This window comes from Kogia breviceps, chromosome 14, assembly GCF_026419965.1.
Source record: "Kogia breviceps isolate mKogBre1 chromosome 14, mKogBre1 haplotype 1, whole genome shotgun sequence".
In the NCBI taxonomy this organism is placed as follows: domain Eukaryota; kingdom Metazoa; phylum Chordata; class Mammalia; order Artiodactyla; family Physeteridae; genus Kogia; species Kogia breviceps.
Window position 1 is genome coordinate 12,067,567 of NC_081323.1, and position 25,393 is coordinate 12,092,959.

Below are 25,393 nucleotides of genomic sequence, written 5' to 3' on the forward strand. Positions count from 1 at the left end.
TTTATATAATACCTCGGTTTTCACATCACTTTACCATCTGTTAACTCACCCGATTCTCACAAACCTGTAAGGTGGCCTGATCAGATGATCACCCCATGTGAAGGACAATCTGTTTCTCAGAGATTAACTGAACTTAGGGCAAAATTCATACACCCCGTCTTGTTCCAGAATGATTATTATTAGTACTATTAGTAATGGTAGTAATATTTCTTTTATAGTACTGTGATTAAGATTAAATGAGTTAATTTATGCTAATACATATTATTATTAACCATATGTGTCTGGTGCTTTACTCAAATATGTTAAGTTGTCACTACTACCCAGAGAGGTAGGTAGTAGTATCCTCATTTTAAAGACAAGGTCACTCACATATATACAATGGAATATTACTCAGCCATAAGAAGAAACGAAATTGAGTTATCTGTAGTGAGGGGGATGAACTTACGAGTCTTTCATACAGAGTGAAGTAAGTCAGAAAGAGAAAAATAAATACTATATGCTAACACATATATATGGAATCTAAAACAAAAAACGGTTCTAATGAACCTAGGGGCAGGACAGGAATAAAGACATAGATGTAGAGAATGGACTTGAGGACATGGGGAGGGGGAAGGGTAAAGCTGAGACGAAGTGAGAGACCAGCACTGACATATATACACTACCAAATGTAAAATAGATAGCTAGTGGGAAGCAGCCGCATAGCACAGGGAGAACAGCTCAGTGCTTTGCGACCACCTAGAGGGGTGGGATAAGGAGGGTGGGAGGGAGACGCAAGAGGGAGGGGATATGGGGATATATGTGTGCATATAGCTAATTCACTTTGTTATACAGCAGGAAATAACAACACTGTAAAGCAATTATACTCCAATAAAGATGTTAAAAAGAAAATAAAGACGAGGCCACTGAGGTTAAGTAAGATCACACAGCTAGAAGATTTCATCACTGAAAACATTTTAGTCCAGTCCTTATTCTACCATACTAGCCCTCAGTTTTCTTCTTGAATTAAACATTTCTAATATCAGCAATAAATTTATAAAGATTTTATACATACGTTTTAAACTCATACTACATTTAGGAATAATGAATCTCCTAGGTTTACAGATCACACCATGAAGGTTTATAGCACTTCTAATTTTTCCTGTCTTAAGCTTCATAAGGCAACATCCATTCCAAGGTTCCGATATTTACTGAAAAGGTCTGCTGTTAGCATGTATTATCTTCTACGATTTAATATCATTTAACACCTTTCTTCTTTCCGAATTGAGTCCCAAGAGTTTAACTTCCACACTCAAAGCTGCCCTGCTTTGTGTCTACCATGTGTTCCTTGGAAGATGAAGAATGCTGAACTGGAAAATATTTTCCAGGATGGGACACACTCGGGTTCTGTATGGTTTGTGCAGTTTACAGAAGGCTTTGGCTGCGTCAATGTTTGGCTGGTCAGTATTTCACATCCAGCAACCCCTGGGAAATGCTCTGTTCTTAACTTTTCTCAGAAACATCAAATTATTCCCACATTTTGTCCCTGATTCATAAGACAACAGCACCTCAACCTTACAAAGACACAATTAAAAATAATTTTTATTAGACAGTGTTGGCAGAGGCTTTCTGGGAAAGTCTAAGACTAGAGCCGTTAATTTCCTTTTATCCAAGAACAAATTACTTCTTTAAGCACTAATAGGAAAATCACAATTTTCCCTCACAGAAATCACAAAGGCCTCTCTAGACTAGGACGGATGCATTAACATGTGTACAATTCTGTGTACTATATATAACATATAAATATAACATATGTGCATGCATTCATCTGGGTCTTCATGGGGTGCTTCCAAAATCCTCTTTATGAGAAGGTACATCAGTAAATTCCGAAGCAGCAGATTAAGAGCATTTCTGGTTAATACGGCTTACAAGAAGGATCATCAACTTACTACCCACAAGACACATGTGGCCCCCGGAAATCTGTTCGGTTTGCATGGTGTTTCAATAATTTTTGAAGTTAATTGCTATCATTTAAAAACGAGAGGGACGGGCTTCCCTGGTGGCTCAGTGGTTGAGAATCTGCCTGCCAAGGCACGGTACACAGGTTTGAGCCCTGGTCTGCGAAGATCCTACCTGCCGCGGAGCAGCTAAGCCCATGTGCCACAACTATTGAGCCTGTGCGCTAGAGCCTGTGAGCCACAACTATTCAGCCAGCATGCTACAACTACCGAAGCCCGCAAGCCTAGAGCCCGTGCTCCTCAACAACAGAAGCCACCGCAATGAGAAGCCCGTGTACCGCAACGAAGAGTAGCCCCCACTTGCCGCAACTAGAGAAAGCCCACACGCAGCAACAAAGACCCAACTCAGCCAAAAATAAATAAATTAAAAAAAAAAAAAAAAAAGATGAGAACACTTCATATAAATATCCTTATTTTTCAAGCAAAGCTGGAAATCTGATCTTGCAAGACTGGTGTGAATCCCCCAGAGTTAGCTGGTTCCAAATAATATTTGCCCCTTAACCAAGGCACTTAACCACCTTGGCCTGCCTCCTTCATTTACCTTTATGTGTGACTCCTGTGGGCATCTGAGTTTATAATTCCAAGCTTATATACTAAGTCTCTAATGAAAACTGGTCAAATTTGGGAGGGGGGAGAGAGGAGGAGGAACCCTAGATCTTAAAATATATTAATTAAATCAAACCCAACATGGTGATTTAAGAGACAGTGTCTGATTACCTAGTTTCATTCACTTAATCACTTTTTAGGCAATTAACTCTTACCTCTCTGCCCTAATTATTATATCTCTAAAACAGGCAGGTGTATAGTGATTTTCAGAAAGGTGAAGGGACAAAGCATCCTAAACTTACTAGTCCTTTTTACCCCAGAAGGGATAAAAATTATTTTACTCAAAAAATAAACCAAAAACAAAAAAACCCACAGCACTATATGTTATAGCAGCTATAGGCAGCCAACTAAAAACTTTATGGGTAGAGAATGAAAAATAAACTATGCCTAAGAATTCAAGTGTAAATCTTTTTTTTTTTAATTTTATTTACAATCAGGCATATTGCACAAACGTTTCCCTCACCTGTCCTTTAAGAATAAATCAATCACAAAAGAGTATTTATTTTCTTTACCTGGACGTCTGATGGCAGGATCAGGATCAAGAGTTTTCTTTAAATATTCTGTTAGTGTTTGCAAATTTGCATCGCTGAGCTCCATTGCCACAGAACCTAAAACAAAAATGAGGTTTGGGTAATTGGTCACATGGAGACACAGTGATTTACATAAAAGAATCATTTTATATTACATGTGTCCCCCTCTCTGAAAGTCATCTACTTGTTACATTTTATGTGTGGCTATAAGCCTTGCTTACTCTTAGCTGAGACAAGGTTCCAGAAGATTAGGTGGGCTTTTTTGAAACAGTAGTGGGATAATTTTGAGACAAAGAAGGAAAAACATACCATAAACTAAGGGTTAAAAACACAAATCACTAGGTTTATATTTTAAAGCCCCACAATAAAAAATTAAAATTTTAAGCATCCTTAACTCTAAGGATCCCATAGAGTTCTGAGATAAAAAACTAGAATAAATTCCTTTGTGTACAACATGCAACCATAGGTATTGACAACAAACTACATACTGAGAATTTGCACCTGGGAAGATAATTTGGGGGTTCATAAGATGACAGCTGTGATTATAATTAAAAAGCAATTTTTCACACCAAAAGCAAAGTCAACAAAAGCAAAAATAAACAAGTCAGACTACATCAAACTAAAAAGTGTCTGCACGGCAAAAGAAAACAAAAAAATGAAAAGACAACATACCAAATGGGAGAAAATATTTGCAAATCATATCTGATAAAAAGGCTAATTTTCAAAACATATATATAAAAAAACTCATACAACTTGCAAAACAAAATCCAATTGAAAAATGGGCAGAAGAGCTGAATGGACATTTTTCCAAAGAAAACATACAGTTGGCCAAAGGGTACATGAAAAGGAGCTCAACATCATTAAACATGAGGGAATGCAAATCAAAACTACAATGAGATTAACACCTCACACCTGTTAGAATGGTGATCATCAAAAAGACAAGGAGGACTTCCCTGGTGGCCCAGTGGTTAAGAATCCACCTGCCAATGCAGGGGACAGGGGTTCGAGCCCTGGTCCAGGAAGATCCCATATGCCATGGAGCAACTAAGCCCGTGCACCACAACTAGAGAGAAGCCTGTGCACCGCAACAAAAGATCCTGAGTGCCGCAACTAAGACCCAACACAGCCCCCCAAAAAAAGCCTAGTTGGAAGACAAGATAAAACTGAAATACCAACTACAGACCTATAATCCCTTTCCTGCAGTTTTGAGATCCAAACATCTATAAACTGAGTTTTTTTTTTAAACAAGTTTGTGGCAAACCCACTTGGCAACAAAACCTGGCCTGAACTGTCCGAGGCTGTTAAATGTAAATATCTCACTTAGTATGTAAATTTGTTTCACTAAATAATGTATTTGATTGCGGGGTGGTACCCCATGCCCCACTGGGGATGCTGTGTAATCTACAGCAAGTGCATTTCAAAAAAAAAAAATCTGAATTCTGAAACACTTTTGAGTGTAAGTGGCAAATGAATCACACAGACAACAACTTAACTGCTGGGTTAAGAAGAGCGTCACTGGGGTATCTGTAGTCCAAGACTTCCCAGAGGCTGTGAACTTGAAGGATATATAGATTTGGATAGGCCAAGTGGAATGAGGACCCATCTCACATAGGCAATAGTGTGAGCAAAGTACAGAGATGGGAAGAATCCATAGCTCCTTTGAGGAACAGTGGACTTGGAGGCTGAGATCGGATCATATAGGTTCTCCAGTACTTAGCTGAAGAATTTCATGATTTAATGTACAAGAGGAAGGCACTAAAGGTTTTTTGAAATGGGTAAAAACTTAATGAAAGTGGAATATATGTACTTTGGGCTGGTAATGGTTTACAGATTGGAGTCGAGGAAGAGAACAGAAGATTAGGACACTTGTAAAATGGGGGAAGGGTCACAAACATGAACCAGGCACAGTGCTAGATGATACGCTTCACATCATTTCACACGATAACCATTTTACAATCAAGGAAGGCAACTCTGATTTACTAACCTTCCCCAAGCACACAATTAATAAAGATTAGATTCAAATCAGTCTGACCCTAGAGGTCTACCCTATTCCTACTACCCAAGGATGCCTCTCAAGTGGAAATAATGACAAGAGGGCTGAACTAGAGCTGAAGCACCAGCGACAGCAATAGAGAGGATGATGTGAAAAAAGACAGCCAGATTAGAAATAGGGAGAGGAAGAAGTCAAAGACAGATTTTGAACAAGACTTATCCAAACAAAAAAAGCCATAACGCTTCATCTTGTCACTAAAAAAAAGAAAAAAAAAGCGAGAAAGACTTTATAAAAGGCTATAGCTAATGCTGTGCTTGTGCACTGTACTCCTCCACAGCCAGAAACCACACCTGCTAAGGAGACTGATCTGTTTGAAACTATTTGTATTCTCCTCGGTATAGTCGTTTTTATCATAAGGGAAGCCAATATGCTGACTCATTTAGTAGATTCCCCCACCTATATATTCACCTCCTTTGACCCAGGGCAAACCACTCTATGGGCATGAATATCAAGTCCTGCTTAAACACACACATAATTTATCAAGAGGCTACTCTTTCTGGTTTTTATACCAAAAGTTTGGAAAATGTGACGCATCATATTCCCCCTCTTTTGGAGATTCACTTTTTAAAGTCTTCAGGAACTCAAAGAGTAAGTTATCCATTTAACGTTCTTTAATCGAGTTCCTCCCATCACTTGGCCAATGAACCACTTTATTATGAACACATGTTGCAAAGTAGTGATTTAATCAACTCATTTCCCATTCTTTTTTGTGTTGCAATGCTGAATCTGTTATGAAATCATGAAAGTTTGCTGTGCCAAGCAAAACCATTTACATCAGTATATATGAACTAAAAAAAAAACTTACTTTGCCACATGCAAATTATTCTACCTTTTGGGATTTATGCAAGGCAACATGTTAGAAACTCTGTGTGTTGAGGGCATTATAGATGTTAACTGAATCTATTTTGTTGAATTTTTAAAGACATTCCTCAATAAATCTACATTTTACTTTCTTCATGACAAGAGTCCCATGCAATCTGGCACCTGTCAACCTCGTCTCCTACCTTCTTCTTGCCCCTATGTTCCAGCCCCCAAAGCCTTCTTTATGTTCCTCAAACCAGAAAGACAGTTCTCTCTGCCTGTAATAACACCCTTCCTTCTAATTTGATATCAGGTATCACTCAGCTGTCAGCCCACTGTCAAATCCTCAAAAGAGCCTTCCATGACTATCATCTACCTCATCCCTATTGTACTGTTAATAGCATTTATCCTCATCTGAGAGATCTTTGACTTGTTATCTCTTATTTGTAAGCTCCTTAGGGCAGAGACTTTGTAGATCTTGTTGCTCTCTGTATACCCAGGACCTTCAATACTGCCTGGGCACACAGCAGACATTCATTAAGCATTTGTTGCATGAACTAATGGATAAGAAAGTATGTCAGCGAACCAGCTAAAACATGGATCCAGTCTGGATTGGAGACTATTCTCTGAGGATCAGTTACTAGCAGGCCCTACATAATGTAGGAACTCAGTTACACCTGTCAGATAAACAGTGACCAACTTACTGCCATAATTAGTTCTGTTCATTCAGAAATGCTTGAAGAAAGATGTGAATTTGAAATCTGTCCTGTATTATTGTTCATATCTGCCAGTGCTAGCACTTTTGTTTCGGAGGCTTGCACTTACCATCCCGTCTGCCTGGATATCTCTGCCCGTGGAGAGCTTTGTGGCTCACTGCCCACTTCATTCAGGTCTCTTTGCAAATATCTCTTTTTAGAGATGCTGTCCTGGACCATCGTATCTAAAAGAGCACCCACCTCAGCCACTCTCCATTCTCTTACTCTGTTTTTCCAAGTCAATTTTATCAGGCATATGAATTGCTTTCTTGTTTACTATGCTTTTCTCTCCATTAGACTGTAAGTTCCATGTGAGCAGGGACTTTGCAGTTTGTTCATTGCAATCTCCCTAGACCCTTAAAACAGTGATGGGTACCTACTACATATTTGTTGTACGATTTTCAAAGGCTACATACCCTTTATTGAGTTTTTTTCCCCATCAAAATGCACTATCATTCTTCACATTTATTTTGGTCAATTGACTGTGACAAACATGAAGAACTGGAGACACCTGATTCTAAGAGCACATGACAGAGTGACCCCACAAAACAACAAAGTTGAAGTACTAGGGTGGGACTTTTTTTTTTTTTTTTTGCAGTACGCGGGCCTCTCACTGCTTGCTGTGGCCTCTCCCGTTGCAGAGCACAGGCGCCGGACGCGCAGGCTTAGTGGCCATGGCTCAAGGGCCTAGCCACTCTGCGGCATCTTCCCGGACCAGGACATGAACCCGTATCCCCTGCATTGGCAGGCGGACTCTCAGCCACTGCGCCACCAGGGAAGCCCAGGGTGGGACTATTTTTAAATTAAAAAAAAAAAAAAAGTGTGTAGGGGGAAAAACTGTGTGAGGCATAGTGGGGGAGGATATAAATATGCATGCTACAACCCTGAAAGTTAAAATACTATGTAAGTCCTATATTTTTAATGTTTGTTAAGGGACTAAATGTCAACAAATCCTTTTTCTATCTCCTCAGTGACAATGTCTATACACACAATTTATAAGCTTAGCCTCGATTTGGGAAAGTATAACAAGTCAGGTAATTTTAGAGAATACTCCACAGGTTTTCACAAAATATCAGCAAGATCAACATTTAATTTATCTTATTTGCCACAGGTGAAGGTACTTTGACACTTGGAAATGTTAGCAATATATAAATGTAAAAAGTGTTATTGACTTTAAAGAAGTGAAAAAATTCACTCTTTTGCCTTTAAATAAGGGGTGATACTTTACTTCTCCAGAGCTATTTTTGGAAATCCCTACCAGTACACAAAAAATTAAAAAAATGTACCACAATAAATCAATTATGACAGACTTATCCAAATCCCAAGTTCTTCCTGTTGGAAGAATGGCTGGGCCTAAGTCTAGCCTCTTCTCACAGGCCCTCAATTACAGATGGAAGATTTTTGGAATAAAAGCTTTGCTTTCCAAGGCCATCTCACAGACATCTGTGACATAAGTTGATTCAAGATGTGTGCCTTTTCCTTAGATAGTTCCCCCACATTAGAGAACCATTCCTGAAGCCCGGCATTTGGGGAAAGGGAGAGAGATCCAATAACTGAGAACTATCTGGCGCACACACACATCAAGAACCCCAACACCTCAATCCACCCTCTGCTTTTTTATTTAGTTAATTAGTTAGTTAGTTTTGGCTGTGTTGGGTCTTCGTTTCTGTGCGAGGGCTTTCTCTAGTTGCAGCAAGCAGGGGCCACTCTTCATCACGGTGCGCGGGCCTCTCACTATCGCGGCCTCTCTTGTTGCAGAGCACAGGCTCCAGACGCGCAGGCTCAGTAGTTGTGGCTCATGGGCCTAGTTGCTGCGCGGTATGTGGGATCTTCCCAGACCAGGGCTCGAACCCGTGTGGCAGGCAGATTCTCAACCACTGCGCCACCAGGGAAGCCCTGCTTTTTTTAAAAAAATAAATTTATTTATTTAATTTATTTATTTTTGGCCGCGTTGGGTCTTTGTTGCTGCACGTGGGCTTTCTCTAGTTGCAGAGAGCAGAGGCTACTCTTCGTTGCGGTGCGCGGGCTTCTCACGGCGGTGGCTTCTCTCGTTGTGGAGCACAGGCTCTAGGCGCATAGGCTTCAGTAGTTGTGGCACGTGGGCTCAGTAGTTGTGGTTCTCACGGCTCTAGCGTGCAGGCTCAGTGGTTGTGGCGCACTGGCTTAGTGGGCATGTGGGATCTTCCTGGACCAGGGCCCAAACCCATGTCCCCTGCATTGGCAGGCGGATTCTTAACCACTGCGCCACCAGGAAAGCCCCACCCTCTGCTTTCTAATCACAAGAACATACCAATGAGATGCAAATCCAAACTTTTTACATTGTCTGCAAAGCCCTATGTGATCTGGTCCCTGGATACCTCTCCCTTCATATACTACTCTGTGCAAGCTGGATTTTCCTCAAATATTCCAGGCTTGTTCCTGTCCCAAGCCCTTTGTACTTTCTATTCTCTCTGCCTGAAATGTTCTGTTCCCTCATCTTTCCATAGCTGGTCTCAGCTCAAATGCCACCTCCTCAGAGAAGTAGCCTTCGTCTGTCACTATCTGAAATTATCTAGGTCACTTATTTGTATTCTTGTTTCTTTCCCCCACTAGAATATAAGCTTCCCAAAGGAAGGGACTTTGTCCATTTTTGTTTCTTCATTGTATTCACAGAGATTAAGTGGATGCTCAATCAAGTTATTAAATGAATAAAGGAACAAATTAATACCAAAGGTAGAGCACTGCCCCCAAACCCATCTAATACTACATAGGAAATGGTTTTCCTCTATTCCAGTCCCCAACCAGCAGAAATCAAAGTAAACAGAAGGGGAGAGAGAACTCTCTTGCACTGATGTAAAGAAATGAAAGATAAAGGGTCTTAAGAGGTAAGAGGCTGGGTAGATCAAGCCCCAAGAATTATGCAAAAAACGGAGACACACAAAAAAGGGCCAAAAACTTGACTATGGGGGCCCAAGTGGAGGAGAAAAAGAGCACTGTTAGGATCCAAGAGTAAAAAGCCCCTTTCTGTGCATTATTATTCCAAGGAATAATACTTGCGCATCTACCATGTGGCAAGCAACAGCCATCCGCGTACAGCAGTAATGAGACAGGCGAGGTCCTTGCTTTTTTACATTCTAGCAGTTGAGGAAGACAACAAACAAGTAAACTATACGTGATTCTAGAATATGATAAAAGCTGCGAAGTAACTAAAACTCGGGCGATGTGATGAAGAGTTGAAGGAAAGAGATCCTTTGAGAGGTTGGTCAAAAAAGGCGTAAGGGGAGTGAAACTCCAAAGACAGGGAACCAGCAAAGACCCCAAGCAGAGGAAAGGTGCGTCCAAACGCTTTATGGAGGACATGAGTTCGGAACATTTAAGAAAAAGAAAGGTCAGCAGTATGGCTACAGTGGCTAAGGAGAAGAGACAGATAGGAGAGGCGGACAATGGTCACCACCGACGGGACTTTGTAAACCACGGTAGTTAACTCAGTGGATCCTCAGCCACTTTACGAAGTAGATGTTTTCAACCCCACTTTGCAGATAAGGAAGTGGAGGCCGGAGAGATGAAGAGACCAGCCCTAAGTTACACCCCTAAGGAGAGGCTAAATCTGGAACGGACCCAGGCCTTCTCATTCCAAAGCTGAATTCCACGCTCCAAACGGTATACCACGCCATGGCGTCTCCCCCAAGAGGCGGACCCCGTGTTACCGCGCAGGTGCGTGGACCCCCCGGTGCACGGACTACAAGCTAATCTTCACGAGCAACTCATCAAAGTGAGATCACGAAGCCCGTGTTACAGTCGCGGAGACTGAAGCACTGGGAGGTGCCGGTCCACCGCCTCCGTAATGAGAAAGTAAGGCCAGAGGAAGAGGCGGTCGGGGCGGCTGCCCGCAAGCCCGCTCAACCGCCGGACAGGCCTGGCTGCCGCACTCCGCTCGCGTTGCGGGTGGCCCGGAGCGCCGAGAACGGACGCGCGGGAGCCACCAATGACAGGCGGCCTTCCCGAGCGGCGCGGCCAGTCAGCGCGGCGCTGGAGGGGAAGGGGCGGGCGCTGGGGGCGCTCCGGTTAGGCCGCGCCTGGGCTGCCCTCGCCCCTCGCAGGCTCGGGGGCCGCCGGGCCTGGGCCTCAGACCTGGGACGCCAAAAGGGGAGGCGAGACTGCCCGTCGGAGAAGACTACCCGAGGGCGCTGCCCGGGACACGGACCCATATTCCGCTCTCGCCCAGAGGTGCGGTCCTTGCTTCCCAGCGTTCGGAAGTGCCGGGAACGCCTCATCCCTCCCGCAGCCGGGTCCCAAGAGGCCACTGTGCCAGGCCGTGCACGCCCGCGCCTTACCTCGTGGGGATACGGGTACGGAAAAGGGAATCTCAGCCGCAGACCGTAGCCGGAAATACCCACCCCTGCTGCCGCTCCACCGCACATTCAAACCCCGGCAAAATGGCGCGGCGGCGAGGCTGTGGTCGGGACGCATGCGTGAGGGGGGCCGAGGCAAGGGGCGGGGCCGAGGGAGCTCGGCTCCACCCAGGCTGGAATCGCCAATCGCGGCCCCGCTCGGTGTGTGCTGACGTCACAAGCGACAATGTCCTTTGGCTTTGAACGCTCCATCGGGCAACACAATGCCCATCCTGAGACGAGCGCAGATTCGGCCAGTGGCCGCTGCATTGTGGCCTATTTTGATGTCAGGTATCTAGTAGGTCTTATATAACTGTTGAATGAACTGCCCAAAGTCATGTCCAAAGCGTCTCCAATCGAAGAGAACTGTTTGCCCCTCATGGAGCTTATGTTTTAGAGGGAGGAACGGAATAAACAAGATAATTTCAAATTTGATAAGTGCTATGAGTCTTCTCATAGGATTTAAAAACAGAATGATGTGGCAGCAATGACGTAGAATGTCAATGGGATGGGCAGAGGAGACCTCTAAACAAGTGACAATTGACTTGAATTTCAACAAGGAGACAGCTGTGGATCAGCCTGCAGACCATTCCAGGAGGAGGGGATGCTAATAGCAAAGGCTCTGAGGCAGGACTGGGCTAGGCTGGGGCTTAAAAAATAAAGTGGATGGAGCATGGCAGGAGATGAAGTTAGGTCAGCAGGGGCCAGATGATGCAGGCCTCTTAAGCCAGTGTTATGTCTTAAGTGCACCCATTACAGGATGGCCATCAAATTTATATTTTAAAAGGTCCACCAGTTTCTGCTTGGACTGTATGGGGGGAAGACCTTGAAGCAGGGAGACCAGTGAGGAAGCTGCTGGAGGCATCCAGGAAAGAGAAGTTAGGCCTGGACTAGGGTGAGTAGTAGTGCATGTGGAGAGAAGTGGACAGCTTCAGGGTATATTTTAGAGGTAGAGCCCATAGGATTTTATGACACACCGAGTGCGGGAAAGAGGAACCAATGGTGACTTATGGAAATCCCAACCCTCAGTTTTGGCCACCTCCTCTGCCTCCCTCAACAGACTCAGCTATCTCCCCTCAGAGCCCATCCCTTGGAATTGCTAGCTTGCTAATCCTGGGACTGAAAGGCATGCTATTTGGTCATCATTTGAGGAAAGAAATATAGGAACAAAAGGATATAGGCACTGAGGACAGCAGAACTCTCAGCCCGTGGTGACTCCGTCCAAACCTTTACACTAAGCGCTGACCAATCTCGAACATGGCTTCTAGCAACACAAGGCTGTGTCCCTAGGATGACCCCAGTGTTCCCACCCCCTCACGATTGCCTGAGAAAACTCAGTGCCACCAGGTGAATTTACTGTTTTTTTCTAACCAAGATCTGAGGATGGGCTCCAACCTCCCTTTCTTAAAGCATTTACTGAAAAGGGCTTAAAATTGTGAACTCCTTCCTCTGTCCTTTCAGAGGTATATGTATCTGTATATGTATCTCCTACACTTCAGGAATTTCGTTCTTAAGGACCTGAAAACTCTTCCTTTGAAATGTAATCATCAGGAAGGTAGGGTCTCTGTCTCCCAGTCTCTATGGGAGGCTAGAAGCCTAACTTTGGTAATTCCCAGCTAGCAGACACTGCTGGCCTCATCACATTTACACTGACTAACTCTAACTTTTCACTTGAGCCCGTTCTTTCCTTACTCCCTCATTCTCCTTTTAAAACATCCAATCACCTCCGCACAAGTCCCGAATGAGCTCAGCTCTTTCCCCACCAGTAATTACCAGTAATTACAGAATAAAATCTGTTTTCACCACTTTAACAATGTCCAGCTGTGTTTATCTTTGATTGCACCCTGGCTACAGACATGTAAAAGCAACTCCTCTGTATAAAATGTAAAAAGTTGCTTGAGTAGAAGGGTTGTAGTTATAAGTTTTTGGTAAAATTACTCAATCTCTCTCATCATAGTCCACAAACCCTACAAGATCTGGCTCCTCATCACCTTCCTCTCTGCTTCCCTCCACCCTCACCCAGCTCAGCCACCCCACCTTCCTTTCTGCTCTTCCAAGCTCCAAGCTTACTCCCACCTCATTCCTATGTGCCCTTCCCTCTTTGTCTGGAAGGCTCTTCTAGATCCTTGCAAGACTGGCTTCTCTGCACCTTCAGATTCCAGCTCAAATGTCACCTCCTCAAAGAGGCCTTCCACTTTTTTCCAAATGAAATTACCCACTCCTCACCACCCAATAACGAGACATTTAGGGTTGCCAGATTTAGCAAATGAAATACAGGACACCCGGTGCAACGTGAATTTCAGAAAAGCAATGCATGATTTTTTAGTAAAATATCACGTGAGACGTAGTTACACTAAAAAAATCATAGTGTTTATCTGAAATTCACATTGAACCAAGTGTCCTGTATTTTATCTGACATCCCTATCCCCATTATATCATCTTCTTCACAGCATTTATCACTCCCTGCAATTGTCTCCTTTTTTTTTTTTTGGCCGCGCCATGAAGCATGCGGGATCTTAGTTCCCCAACCAGGGACCGAACCTGTGCCCCTTGCATTGAGAGGCCGGAGTCTTAACCACTGGACTGCGGGGAAGTCCCCAATTGTCTCTTTTTCAATTGTCCCCCCCCCCCACCAGCCTAAGGACGCTATTAAAACAAGGACTTTCTCTTATTTACAGCTATACCCCCAGCACAGCGTCGCTGTTCAATATGTTCAATAAATATTTGTTGAATGTTGAATTAAATGCCCTATACAAATAGGTGAAGTCCATTGAGAAAGGTGTACATAATTAGGACACTGGTGGAAAAGATATATTTTTACCATTGCAGCAATAGTATAAGCAATCATCTTGGTCATACTAGTCTGCTTTACTGGACATTTTCCTCTAGTCCTGGTGAGAGCAACTCTGATGACTTAACAGTTTTACATCCCCGAAAGCCAATCAGGAAGGAAGCTGGCTGGCATATTGTGTCTTTCTAGCATCACTGCCCGTTTCTGTAGGAAGCCCTCAAGATGCGCCAAGGTTATCATGTCTGTGGACGTGGCTCCAGCGGGGTGCTCTCCCCTCACCCGTAGCAGCCTCAAGAACTACAGGGGCTGGGCTTCCCTTGTGGCGCAGTGGTTGAGAGTCTGCCTGCCGATGCAGGGACACGGCTTCGTGTCCCGGTCTGGGAAGATCCCACATGCTGCAGAGCGGCTGGGCCGGTGAGCCATGGGCAATGAGCCTGCGCGTCCGGAGCCTGTGCTCCGCAAAGGGAGAGGCCGCAACAGTGAGAGGCCCGCAAAAAAAAAAAAAAAAAAAAAAAAAGAACTACAGGGGTGAGGGCCACAGAAAGACTTGTGGGTCCTCTCTCTCCATCCTCTGTGGGGCGTGGGTGATCCATGAAGATTCCCTGGGGATCCCCATCCTCCCTCCCCCAACGTACACACACTCTTAGGTTTGTCACAACTGCTCTTGTGCTGGAAACCAAGGAAAATAATTCAGCCATTTTCAGGAGCTAGAACTGAGTATGCATGTAGTTTTCTTTCTTTCCAAGCCCTGATAAAACAATGCATATACTGTATGGAAAGATTTTCTGAAAAAAGGAAGATACTCTTACATTTTATTTGGATTCAGAAGGGCATGGACACATGTGGCTGTGCTTGGAAAGAAGAAGTCTTCTTTTGGTTCTATCTCACTTTTAAAGCCCAGCTGAGATGCAGAAAAGTGTTGACAGCTAAAATTGAGACATGTCACATTGCTGTTTCTGACCTTTTTTTAAATGGAGGCACCTTTCTTGTGCACATGGTAGAAAATTCACATGGTACAAACAGCTTTTGGTCTTTCACTAATTAGGACATTAGCTGTAGATGATATACTGAATATTTAAGCCCTTTATGTTCTTATTTTTTAAATGTGTTTTATCTGATGTTCTCTGAGAGGCGTGTGAGTCTCCCATCGCGGTTCTGGCTTTGTCATTGTTAAAGGGTACTTCAGTCAGCTTTTGATTTATAGTTTGAAGCTGTTAGGTGGATAAAGGGTTCCTGCCCTTTCTTCCTGATGAAGTCTACCATTTGATAATGTGAAATATTCCTCTTTGGCCCTTTCAAAGCTTTCCTCTTCCAATTCTTGTCTGATATCAGTACGGTTGGACCTACTTTCTTCCTGTTAACCACTTCCTGGCCCTTCCCCTCCCCCAGTTTTATTGAGATATAATTTTTTAAAATAAATTTATTCATTCATTTATTTATTTATGGCTGCATTGGGTCTTCGTTGCTGCGCGCCGGCTTTCTCTAGTTGCAGCGAGCAGGGGCTACTCTTCGTTGCCGTGCGCAGGCTTCTCATTGCGGTGGCTTCTCTTGTTGCGGAGCACAGGCTCTAGGCATGCGGGCTCCGTAGTTGTGGCTCGCGGGCTCTAGAGCACCGGCTCAGTAGTTGTGGTGCACGGGCCCAGCCGCTCCGTGGCATGTGGGTCTTCCCGGACCAGGGCTCAAACCCGTGTCCCCTGCATTGGCAGGCGAATTCTTAACCACTGCGCCACCAGGAAGTCCTTGAGATATAACTGACGTATCTTTCAGCATCCCTTTATTGCCAGAATTCTTTCATCCTTTTGTATCATGCTAGTTAAGTGCCTGGATTTGAGCCAGACTACCGAGGTTAAGACCCCAATGCCATCTCTGTGTGACACCAGGCAAGTTACTTATAACTTGATTGCCTAATCTCTAAAATACGGGTAATAATATTATTTTGCCTGAGGGTGGTAGTGAGGATCAAAGAGCCAATATATATAAAGCCCACAAAAGGGCACCTGGGAAACAGCTCCCAGCAGTGTTAGCTGTTAGGACCATTTGTTATGACCGGTGGGAGTGTATTCTTGACGCCCTCCCATTGTCCCCAGTCCTCCGTTTTCCCAGGTGTGCCACTTTAGAGCTGGGCAAGACTTCGGACCTTGGCCACTGTGCCTTAGAGGGCTCCACGCTGGCCCTCCTCCAGCCACTCCCTGCCCACAGGCAAGGGGTCCACAGGCCAAGTGGGTGCCCTTCTGTGCTCACCTGAACCTGTGCCACCCCCATCCAGATCACGTTCCAGTCGTGCAGGACCCTGAAGTCCCCACCCTCAGGCCCTGAGCCCACGCACAGCAACAAAGACCCAACACAGCCAAAAATAAATAAAATAAATAAATTAAAAATAAATAAAACTAAAAAAACATTTAAAAAAATCCCCACATTCTTTCACCAAGAATTCACTGAGTGAATTTTATATCTGGTACTGTGTTCTGCTTGGTGAGATTGTCATAAACAAAACAGCTCTGGTTCCTGCCCCCCTCCATTCCCCCATTTCAGTGGGGGGAGACATATCAAACAGATCATTACAGATGGTGGTGAGCTCTGAGGAAGACACCAAGAAGGCACAAGGAGTTAGTGTTTCGGTTGAACTCAGGAGGAGGAACTACCCATGAAGCAATCTAGAGAAAGCGCCTTCCAGGCAGAGGAACAGCATGGGCAAAGGCCCTGAGGCAGGAGCAAGTGTGGGACTCTAAAGAAGTCACGAATTCCTGCCTTTTTTTAAAAAATTGGAGTATAGTTGATTTACAATGTTGTTAGTTTCAGGTGTACAGCAAAGTGATTCAGATATCTATATCTATAAATATATCTATATAAATATCTTTTTCATGTTCTTTTCCATTGTCAGTTATTACAAGATCTTGAATATGGTTGCGTGTTATACAGTAGGTCCTTATTGTTTATGTTTTACATATAGTAGTGTATATCTGTTAATCCCAAACTCCTAAATTATCCCTCCCTCCCCACCTTTCCCCTTTGATAACCGTAAGTTTGTTTTCTATGTCTGTGAGTCTATTTCTCTACTGTAAATAAGTTCATTTGTATAATTTTTTTTAGATTCCACATATAAGCGATATCATATGATATTTGCCTTTTTCTGTGTGACTTACTTCACTTGGTATGATCATCTCTAGGTTCATCCATGTTGCTGCAAATGGCATTATTTCATTCCTTTTTATGGCTAATATTCCTACACACACACACACACACACACACACACACACACACACACACACACACACCCCACGTCTTCTTTATCCGTTCATCTGTTGATAGACATTTAGGTTGCTTCCGTGTCTTGGCTATTGTAAATATGGCTGCTACGAACATTGGGGGTGCATGTATCTTTTTGAATTAGAGGTTTTGTCTTTTTCTGGATATATGCCCAGGAGTGGGATAGCTGGATCACATGGTAACTCTGTCTTAAGTTTTTTAAGGAACCTCCATACTGTTCTCCATAGTGGCTGCACCAATTTACATTCCTACCAACAGCATAAGAGGGTTCCCTTTTCTCTACACCCTCTTCAGCATTTACAAATTGGTGACTTTTAAGGTGTGTATTAAAGTGGAAAAATAAAGGCACAAACCACAAGCGCTTACTGGCCCAACCTCGGCATCTGCTCGCTTCCTCTTACATCTTCTCTGCCAGTCACCGTTCCTTTCCTCGACTTCTAAATGTCTGTGCTAGTCTGGAAAGACTCTGAGGGTATAGCCCTACCAAGGTAGTGTAAGAGATCTGATAATGACTGTTTCTAACTCAGGTGTTTGTAATATCCAAGCAGTTCAACGTACAAACAGAGGCCTTGGAACATCAGTTCCTCAGAGACCAGGACTGTGTTCTGCTGGACGCCCTGCTGGGTTTCCCACCTCATCCACCAGATCACCCGGCGCAGTGAGATGCAGTGTGGTTGGTCTGTGTGTGCTCTGAAGACAGAGTCTGGGTCAGAATCCCAGCGCTGCCACTTCCCAAGGGTGTGATCCCCTCCCTCGGTGGGCCTCTTGGGCCTCAGTGTCCTCATCTAATGCTTCGACCTTCATCATATGGTTGTGGTGAGGTTTAAAGGACTTCCTGTAGGCAAAGCACTTAGTAAGGTGTTTGGAGTGCCGTAAACATCAATAAATGTTAATGATGTTGGGACATCCCTGGTGGCGCGGTGGTTAAGAATCCACCCGCCAATGCAGGGGACAAGGGTTCAAGCCCTGGTCTGGGAAGATCCCACATGCTGCGGAGCAACTAAGCCCATGTGCCACAGCTACTGAGCCTGCGCTCTAGAGCCCGTGAGCCACAACTACTGAACCTGCATGTCACAGCTACTGAAGCCTGCGTGCCTAGAGCCCGTGCTCCGCAACAAGAGAAGCCACTGCAATGAGAAGCCCGTACACCACAATGAAGAGTAGCCCCCGCTCACCGCAACTAGAGAAAGCCCGCGCGCAGCAATAGAGACCCAACGATCCAACGCAGCTGAAATTAAATAAATAAATAAATTTTAAAATGATGTTAATGAACATCATTAATGTTAATGAATGAATGACATTGATAGCCTGCTCAGTGCTAATACCCCGAAAGGGCAGAAAGTTAGCACAAATCCTTCTACACAGAGTTCTTCCTCTTTTTTGGATTTCCTTCCCATTTAGGTTACCACAGAGCACTGAGTAGAGTTCCTGTTCTATACAATAGGTTCTCATTAGTTATCTATTTTATATATAGTATCAATAGTGTATATATGTCAATCCCAATCTCCCAGTTTATCCCACCACCCCACTTGCCCCCTCGGTATCCATACATTTGTTCTCTACATCTGTGTCTCTATTTCTGCTTTGTAAATAAGACAGTCTATGCCAATTTTTTCAGATTCCACATATACGCGTTAATATATGATATTTGTTTTTCTCTGACTTACTTCACTCTGTATATGACAGTCTCTAGGTCCATCCATGTCTCTACAAATGACCCAATTTCGTTCCTTTTTATGGCTGAGTAATATTCCATTGTATATATGTACCACATCTTCTTATCCATTCCTCTGTTGATGGACATTTAGGTTGCTTCCATGTCCTGGCTACTGTAAATAGTGATGCAATGAACATTGGGGTGCATGTGTCTTTTTGAATTATGGTTTTCTCTGAGTATGTGCCCAGTAGTGGGATTGTAGGTATAGCTGATTCACTTTGCTGTACAGTATAAACTAACACAATATTGTGAAGCAACTATACTCCAATAAAAAAAAAAGATATGAAAAAAAACAGAATAAAAGAATTCTTCCTTCCAGCTTCCATGATCTGACCACTGGCCTCTGCTACAGTGTGGTGCTTGGTTCTTCTCAGAAACCCTTGCACTCTGGAGAAGGAAATCAATATGCCATTATTTAAGCTCAAATTCACTCAAGCTAAGAAGTTTATTAGAACATATGGGTATTTCTTGGACATAAATCAAGATAAATTCTTTAGGCAAATCTGAACTAGGTTAAAGAAGAGGAGGCTATACAAGCTTCATGTAAAGACTGGGAATCTCTGGGAAAGATGAAAATTGACTATTATATAAAATTATCCTCAGAGGCTCAATCTTCAGTTGAGTACCAGGTAAGGTTGGCTTGTGTCTAGAAACAGGCATTTAAAAAAATACTACAATCATTTTTGCCAGAACCCTTGGGGAGTCCCCCCCCCTACTCCTCCTCCTCTTGCTGTGGGCATGTAGCTGCATTTACTAAGCTGGACGCTCCGAAGATGTGATACAAATCACTAACCCAAGGACAACTTAGATTTCTTAAACTGGACAACAGGCATGTTACACAGGTTTGCAAAAATTCCGGGGAACCACTCTGGTCCTCTGAAAAAGGAAACGTACTTTTGCCTAAAATGTGTTCCAGTCTGTTAGCAGGGTACAAATGCAGAATAATGCTAAAATGACCTTTCAAAATGCTTAGGGGGGGTGGGATGAATTGGGAGATTGGGACTGACATACATACACTACTATGCATAAAACAGATAACTAATGAGAACCTACTGTACAGCACAGGGAACTCTACTCAATGCTCTGTGGTGACCTAAATGGGAAGGAAATCTAAAAAAGAGTGGATATATGTGTATGTATGACCAATTCACTTTGCTGTACAGTAGAAACAGAACATTGTAAAGCAACTATACTCCAATAAAAATTAATTTTAAAAAAAAGCTTAAATGAGTAGCACTTGAAATAAGGTGGAGCTGGCCCTTCCCTAACCAGTGACCTCAGCATGCCCTCCGTAGGGGCGAACAGAAGAGACTTTTTTTTTTTACAGGAAGGCCAAAGAAAGCTGAAAATATCTGCCACAAAGGGACTTTTAGGTCCTGTAACACATGCTGAAGGAGCCCTGTTACGCAGAAGAAAGAAGTCACTTTAGTTCAGGGTGTTTCAACCTTGGCACTACTGACATTGGGGCTGGGTTATTCCTTGTGGGGCGGGGGGGTCGGGCTGTTTGTTAGCCTCTACTCACTAGATGCCAGTAGCACAGCCACTCCCACCCCGTTGTGACAACCAAACATATCTTCAGACCTTGCCAAGTGTCCCCCGTGTTCCCTGGGGCCAGAACTGAAAACCACTGGTTGGCAGCAGGTTGAAAACCACTGCTCTAGATAAAACTCAGGCACTATCTGCTCTGAAGAGATAAAGACACTTCAGAAAACTTTTCCAAAAGAAAGCGCTGTCCCTTTGTTCTTCCCTGGAAGCACCTGAAATGTGGCACCAGAGAGAGATGTTTTATACCAGTGAATTAATAAAGACGACCATGCATTAGTCAGTTTCACTAGTGGATTTTTTTTTTTTTCTTCCCCTGGCCGTGCCACGCGGCACGTGGGATCTTAGTTCCCCTACCAGGGATCAAACGTGTGCCCCCTGCAGTGGAAGCGTGGAGTCCTAAACACTGGACCGCCAGGGAATTCCCAGCAGTGGATTATTTTAAATATAATCATGGGGCTTCCCTGGTGGCGCAGCGGTTGAGAGTCCGCCTGCCAATGCAGGGGATGCGGGTTCGTGCCCCGGTCCGGGAAGATCCCACATGCCGCGGAGCGGCTGGGCCCATGAGCCATGGCCGCTGAGCCTGCGCGTCCGGAGCCTGTGCTCCGCAACGGGAGGAGCCACAACAGTGAGAGGCCCGCGTACCGCCAAAAAAAAAAATAAATAAAAATAAAAAATAAATATAATCATGATTTACAACTTTACATATTTCAGAAGGAATGGATTCTGCGCTTGGAGGCAGGAAAGGCAAGGTTAGAGCTCACCGTCTTCCTAGGCCAGCTCCCTGTGTGAACCTCAGAATTGTCTCCGGCTCATACCCACTTGGCTTACCTGTGAGTCTTCCTCTGCGATCTTGCCCTCAGTGCCAGCAGGAGGAGATGTCTGTCTTTCTTGGGAACTAATCCACTGGTCAAACTAATTAATGAGATAAATAAGAATCTTCTTATGACCTCATAACTGGATATTCTTCCTTTTCACAGGGGGGAGGAAAGTGAATGAAGGGAATTTTACTTAAAAAAATTAAAACCCACAATTAATATTCTCCCATTAATAATTATAATAGTTAAACGTAAAGACCAAATTTTACCACCAATACCTGCCACAAGAACAGACTAACCCAAAACTTGATATACATCACCAAGTTTGATATACATAGTGGCTTGATATACATTAATTACTACATTAAAAGCAGCTTTACTTTTTAAAACTTTATTGATTTACCACCTGATTAAAGCATGGGATATTTATTTTAACAGTATTATACATAATATTTTTACATAGAAAACTTTACATAGCATTTCATATTATATAATTCTGCTTATTCTTTCAAAAATGTATACATCCATTGGGCAAGGAATGCTTTTCATTAAATTACCAATATTAAATGCACTTAATCATCGTGTATAGATTAAACAAAAGTAGCTATTAACTAACTTTTAGGCATTTTTAAGGAGGTAAAACATACATTTGCACATAAAGAAATATTTGATGCAAATATGCAGATAAAATTTTTTAAAAATTAGAACACTGAGAAAAACTACACTTTTGATGAGTGTCTTTTTTTGAGAGCAAGGATTTCCATATATAGTCATTCTTTTAAATATTCAGCTTTGGTTTCTTTGTTTCCCAAACTACAAAGCTGCCGATAGCAAAACTCCAAGATTTCACATGAGTTCAAACTATGTCTACTTTAACACAAATACTAAAACAGAATTCAGAAAATGCAGTATTAAGGATCCAGCTTCTATTTAAACCAATACCCATTTGCATCATAACAACAAACGTCTGAATGAGATGGCCAGACTTGCATTTGTCAGCAGGTTCCTTTGATAACTATAAAGACTACTAAATGTATAGCCATAATCACAAAAGAATGACGAGAAAGTTTAGGGTTTTTTTTTTTTTTTTTGCATTTTGTACAAAAGTCACCTCTCAGAGGAAAATGTTGTTTCCAGGTATTATTATACAATTTCCATTATGTATGTTCTTTGCTTGTATGTGAGGAGTAACAGGGAAAAGGTGTATCTGACTCTAAAGATGCATATTAGAAATAAAATTTCCCACCCACCGTTTGTTGTTAAGATGCCAAAGCTGGTGATCTCCCTAAAGGACAATGAAGAAAAACAAAACTGCTCAAAGCAGCAGTACTGTAACAAACAAAAACTTCTCCAGAGACTTAGCACAAAAAATCAACACTTAAAGCATGCTGAGAAAGAAATAAGGCCTTGGAAATGTGTCGCTCTTCTCCATAACCCTGTGAATGAATGGCCCCGGGCCCGGCGCTGCAGGGTCACCCCCCGCCCTTGCCCTGGTGTGTTAGTGGCACAAGCCACGTTCGCCGTGAGCTGGAACAGACCCACCACAAGAGAGAACTCGGGCTGAATGGCTTACGATTGGAAGCGAGGGATCGCCTCTGTACGTCACAGTCCGCCGACAAGAAAAATCACCCTAAATGGTTTTACATCCAGTTTCTCAAAGGTCCATGATGGTACAATTCAAATGCCTTACTCAGAATATCGAATCTTTTAAAAAGCACAGCTGAAGAGAAATTCAAACCTGAATGTTTTAGCAAGTGACAAAACACGCTTACACATTTCCTACTCTGCAAGAGAGGGCAAAAATGAAAGAGAAGGCAAGAACACGTGGGCAAAGTCTTGCAGTCACATTCAGTGGAGAAAACGTCACATGAGAACCTCAGAAGGAAAGGAAAAATCTCCACCTAGGGACACAGCTGGACAGAAAATGTAAGTATGAACAAACCCGCATGCTCCCCATTTATACCTTTAGTGCAAATGTCAATGGAGACGGCTGACTTGCGGAGGCTGTGACCACCACAGTACCAGCGAGGACGTCTCAGCATGTGGGGTCCATGCTTCAGGGTAAAGCTGTAACGAATTCCAGGACCAGGACGTCAAATGTGCTAACATTTTCCATTCACAGTAAAATATTTAGCAGGTCCTTTCCTGCTAAATTCCATAGCCCCTCTTCTCTCATGTATGTAAATAACATAAAAACCTAAACCTGCTCTTTTTTTTCTTTGGTAGAGAAATTAAAACACTTTTGAGGAAAGAATAAAGTAGACGGAGTACTACTGCTGGCCCAAACCAAACGTTGCTCAAGGCTGTTAGAACACAAAAAATGTAAGAAATCGGGCTCTTAGTAAACAAAAGCACCAGAAATCCTTCTCTATAAAGAAAAACTATCCATTGTTTAGATAGGTTCCCAACTTACTAACGTCTAAGGCACCAGAGTTGACATCAATACAACCCAATTTACAGGACTACAGGGCGTAGGGAGCAGTCTCCATGTTTTAAAAACTCTTGCAACGCTTCTAACACTGAGTGCTGCTCTCGGTGAGCAGGGGATGAGAGGGCAGATATGAAGCCTGTGTTCTTTCTCACTGACTCAGAATGAAATTCAGCTCCCAAATTTACTGCTTGCAGGCCTCGGGCTGTATTCCTAGACCGCCAGCTTTTACACAAGCTGCACCAGAATTCAGTTCTACTGCAGCTGAGAGTATTGCACCGTCATTAACATGATAGGGACCCCAGAATCTAACCCTCCCAAAGAACTCAGCTCCTTGGTTCAAACTAACGGAAGCACTGAACACAGGCCACCTCCTGCCAAGGTCATGGTCAGCTGTGCTGGCCCACAACAGCACAGGTCTGCTCGGGTTCAACCCATGACACGTGGCTGGGGGAGGCTCACAACAGCCACCCTTCTCACGCAGAGCCCCCAGCCCCTCTCTCTGGAGGGACCTCGTGTGGGGACTGTGCCCGAGCAGGGACACTAACCACTGGTACACTCACTATCCCGAGGTACAAAGAAAAGGGTTACTCAGATATAAACTAATTATCTTAAATTACTACTTCACTTTTGTTACTGCTTCATATATTAGATGGACAATGTATTCTGGAAATGTTAATACCCCTCCACAAATACTTATTTCAATGAAGACTAATCATCTTCATTCAATTATTGACTTTTTCCCATAGACTTTTTCTCCCCCAGTTACTAAAACAGGGAGAGCCAGGAGGCACTACATTTGTTTTTTAAACCTTGCAAGCTCTTAATCCTAACTTAATTACTAAACTCTGCCTTCAATCAAATCCTCAGTAATATCTTTTTTGTCAAATCTTTAAAAATCACCCAGACGTTAACAAACGAAACAGAAAAAAAAGCCCCCCCAAAATCCCAACCCTTTTCCCCCTACCTTTCCCCAAACTAATATAACTACAGCTGACTCACAACTGACAAAAACACTCAAACTTCTCTAGCACACTCAAACAACAAAAGATCCCAGCATATTTTAGGTGGCACTTAGCCGTTACAAGAAATTTTATTAACATACTCTCTAATAATCACGAACCTATACAGCTATGTTCAGTATCTTCAAGGAGAGCGACTTCCTCTGACAGAACATCTATAGCCAATCATGGGACTTTGCTTGAGAATGACGGCAAATGCAATGACAGATGTGACAGGCAGTTCAATCGGTAAAGTGGAATGACAGAGGTGAGACGGACTCCCCACCTACTGTGTTAACTGGGTGCACAACAGTTTAGGGAAATACCACGCCTGTCGGGGATTCTGATGGAACCATCTTCATCCAGGCCATTCTGAGCTCCAGGATGCCGACTTTCTACGGTCTGACCCTTCCCGAGATGTGCCAGGCAGAGGCGGTGTGGTGACAGTGCTGCAGAGCTGCAGCAGTGGCCCGGAGGGGCCAGGGCTACCATATTGGTGACAGGGTCCCTGGTACCTGCGATGGCTCTTCTGGAATCCATATCTTATACACAACACCTATCCTTAGGAAGAACTTCCGCAGAACTGCTCGGAGCTCAGGAATCAGGTCAAACTGCATAATTTCACACAAGTAGGGGTAGTACATTGAAGCATGTGCTTTAAACTTGAGGTGGGAGAAACAGAGAGAGAGAGAAAATTAGACATGGAACTATTTTTTGGCA

At 43.4% G+C, this 25,393-nt stretch overlaps 2 protein-coding genes across 3 annotated transcripts in view; both read right to left on the reverse strand.

The window, feature by feature from the left end:
* The window catches only part of CSE1L (chromosome segregation 1 like), a 41,634-nt gene extending 30,411 nt beyond the window's left edge, over positions 1-11,223 (reverse strand). The window contains exons 1-2 of the mRNA XM_059036034.2: positions 11,053-11,223; positions 3,113-3,208 (exon numbers count right to left, since the gene is read on the reverse strand). Of these exons, the coding sequence (XP_058892017.2) occupies positions 3,113-3,208; positions 11,053-11,188 (232 nt within the window). The 5' untranslated portion in view covers positions 11,189-11,223. The remainder of the gene's footprint in view (positions 1-3,112; positions 3,209-11,052) is intronic.
* A 10,396-nt stretch (positions 11,224-21,619) lies between these two features.
* The window catches only part of ARFGEF2 (ADP ribosylation factor guanine nucleotide exchange factor 2), a 104,063-nt gene continuing 100,289 nt past the window's right edge, over positions 21,620-25,393 (reverse strand). For both annotated transcript variants that reach the window (XM_059036022.2, XM_059036021.2), the window contains one exon: positions 21,620-25,335. In XM_059036022.2, coding sequence (XP_058892005.1) covers positions 25,159-25,335 — 177 coding nt within the window. In that variant the 3' untranslated portion in view covers positions 21,620-25,158. The remainder of the gene's footprint in view (positions 25,336-25,393) is intronic.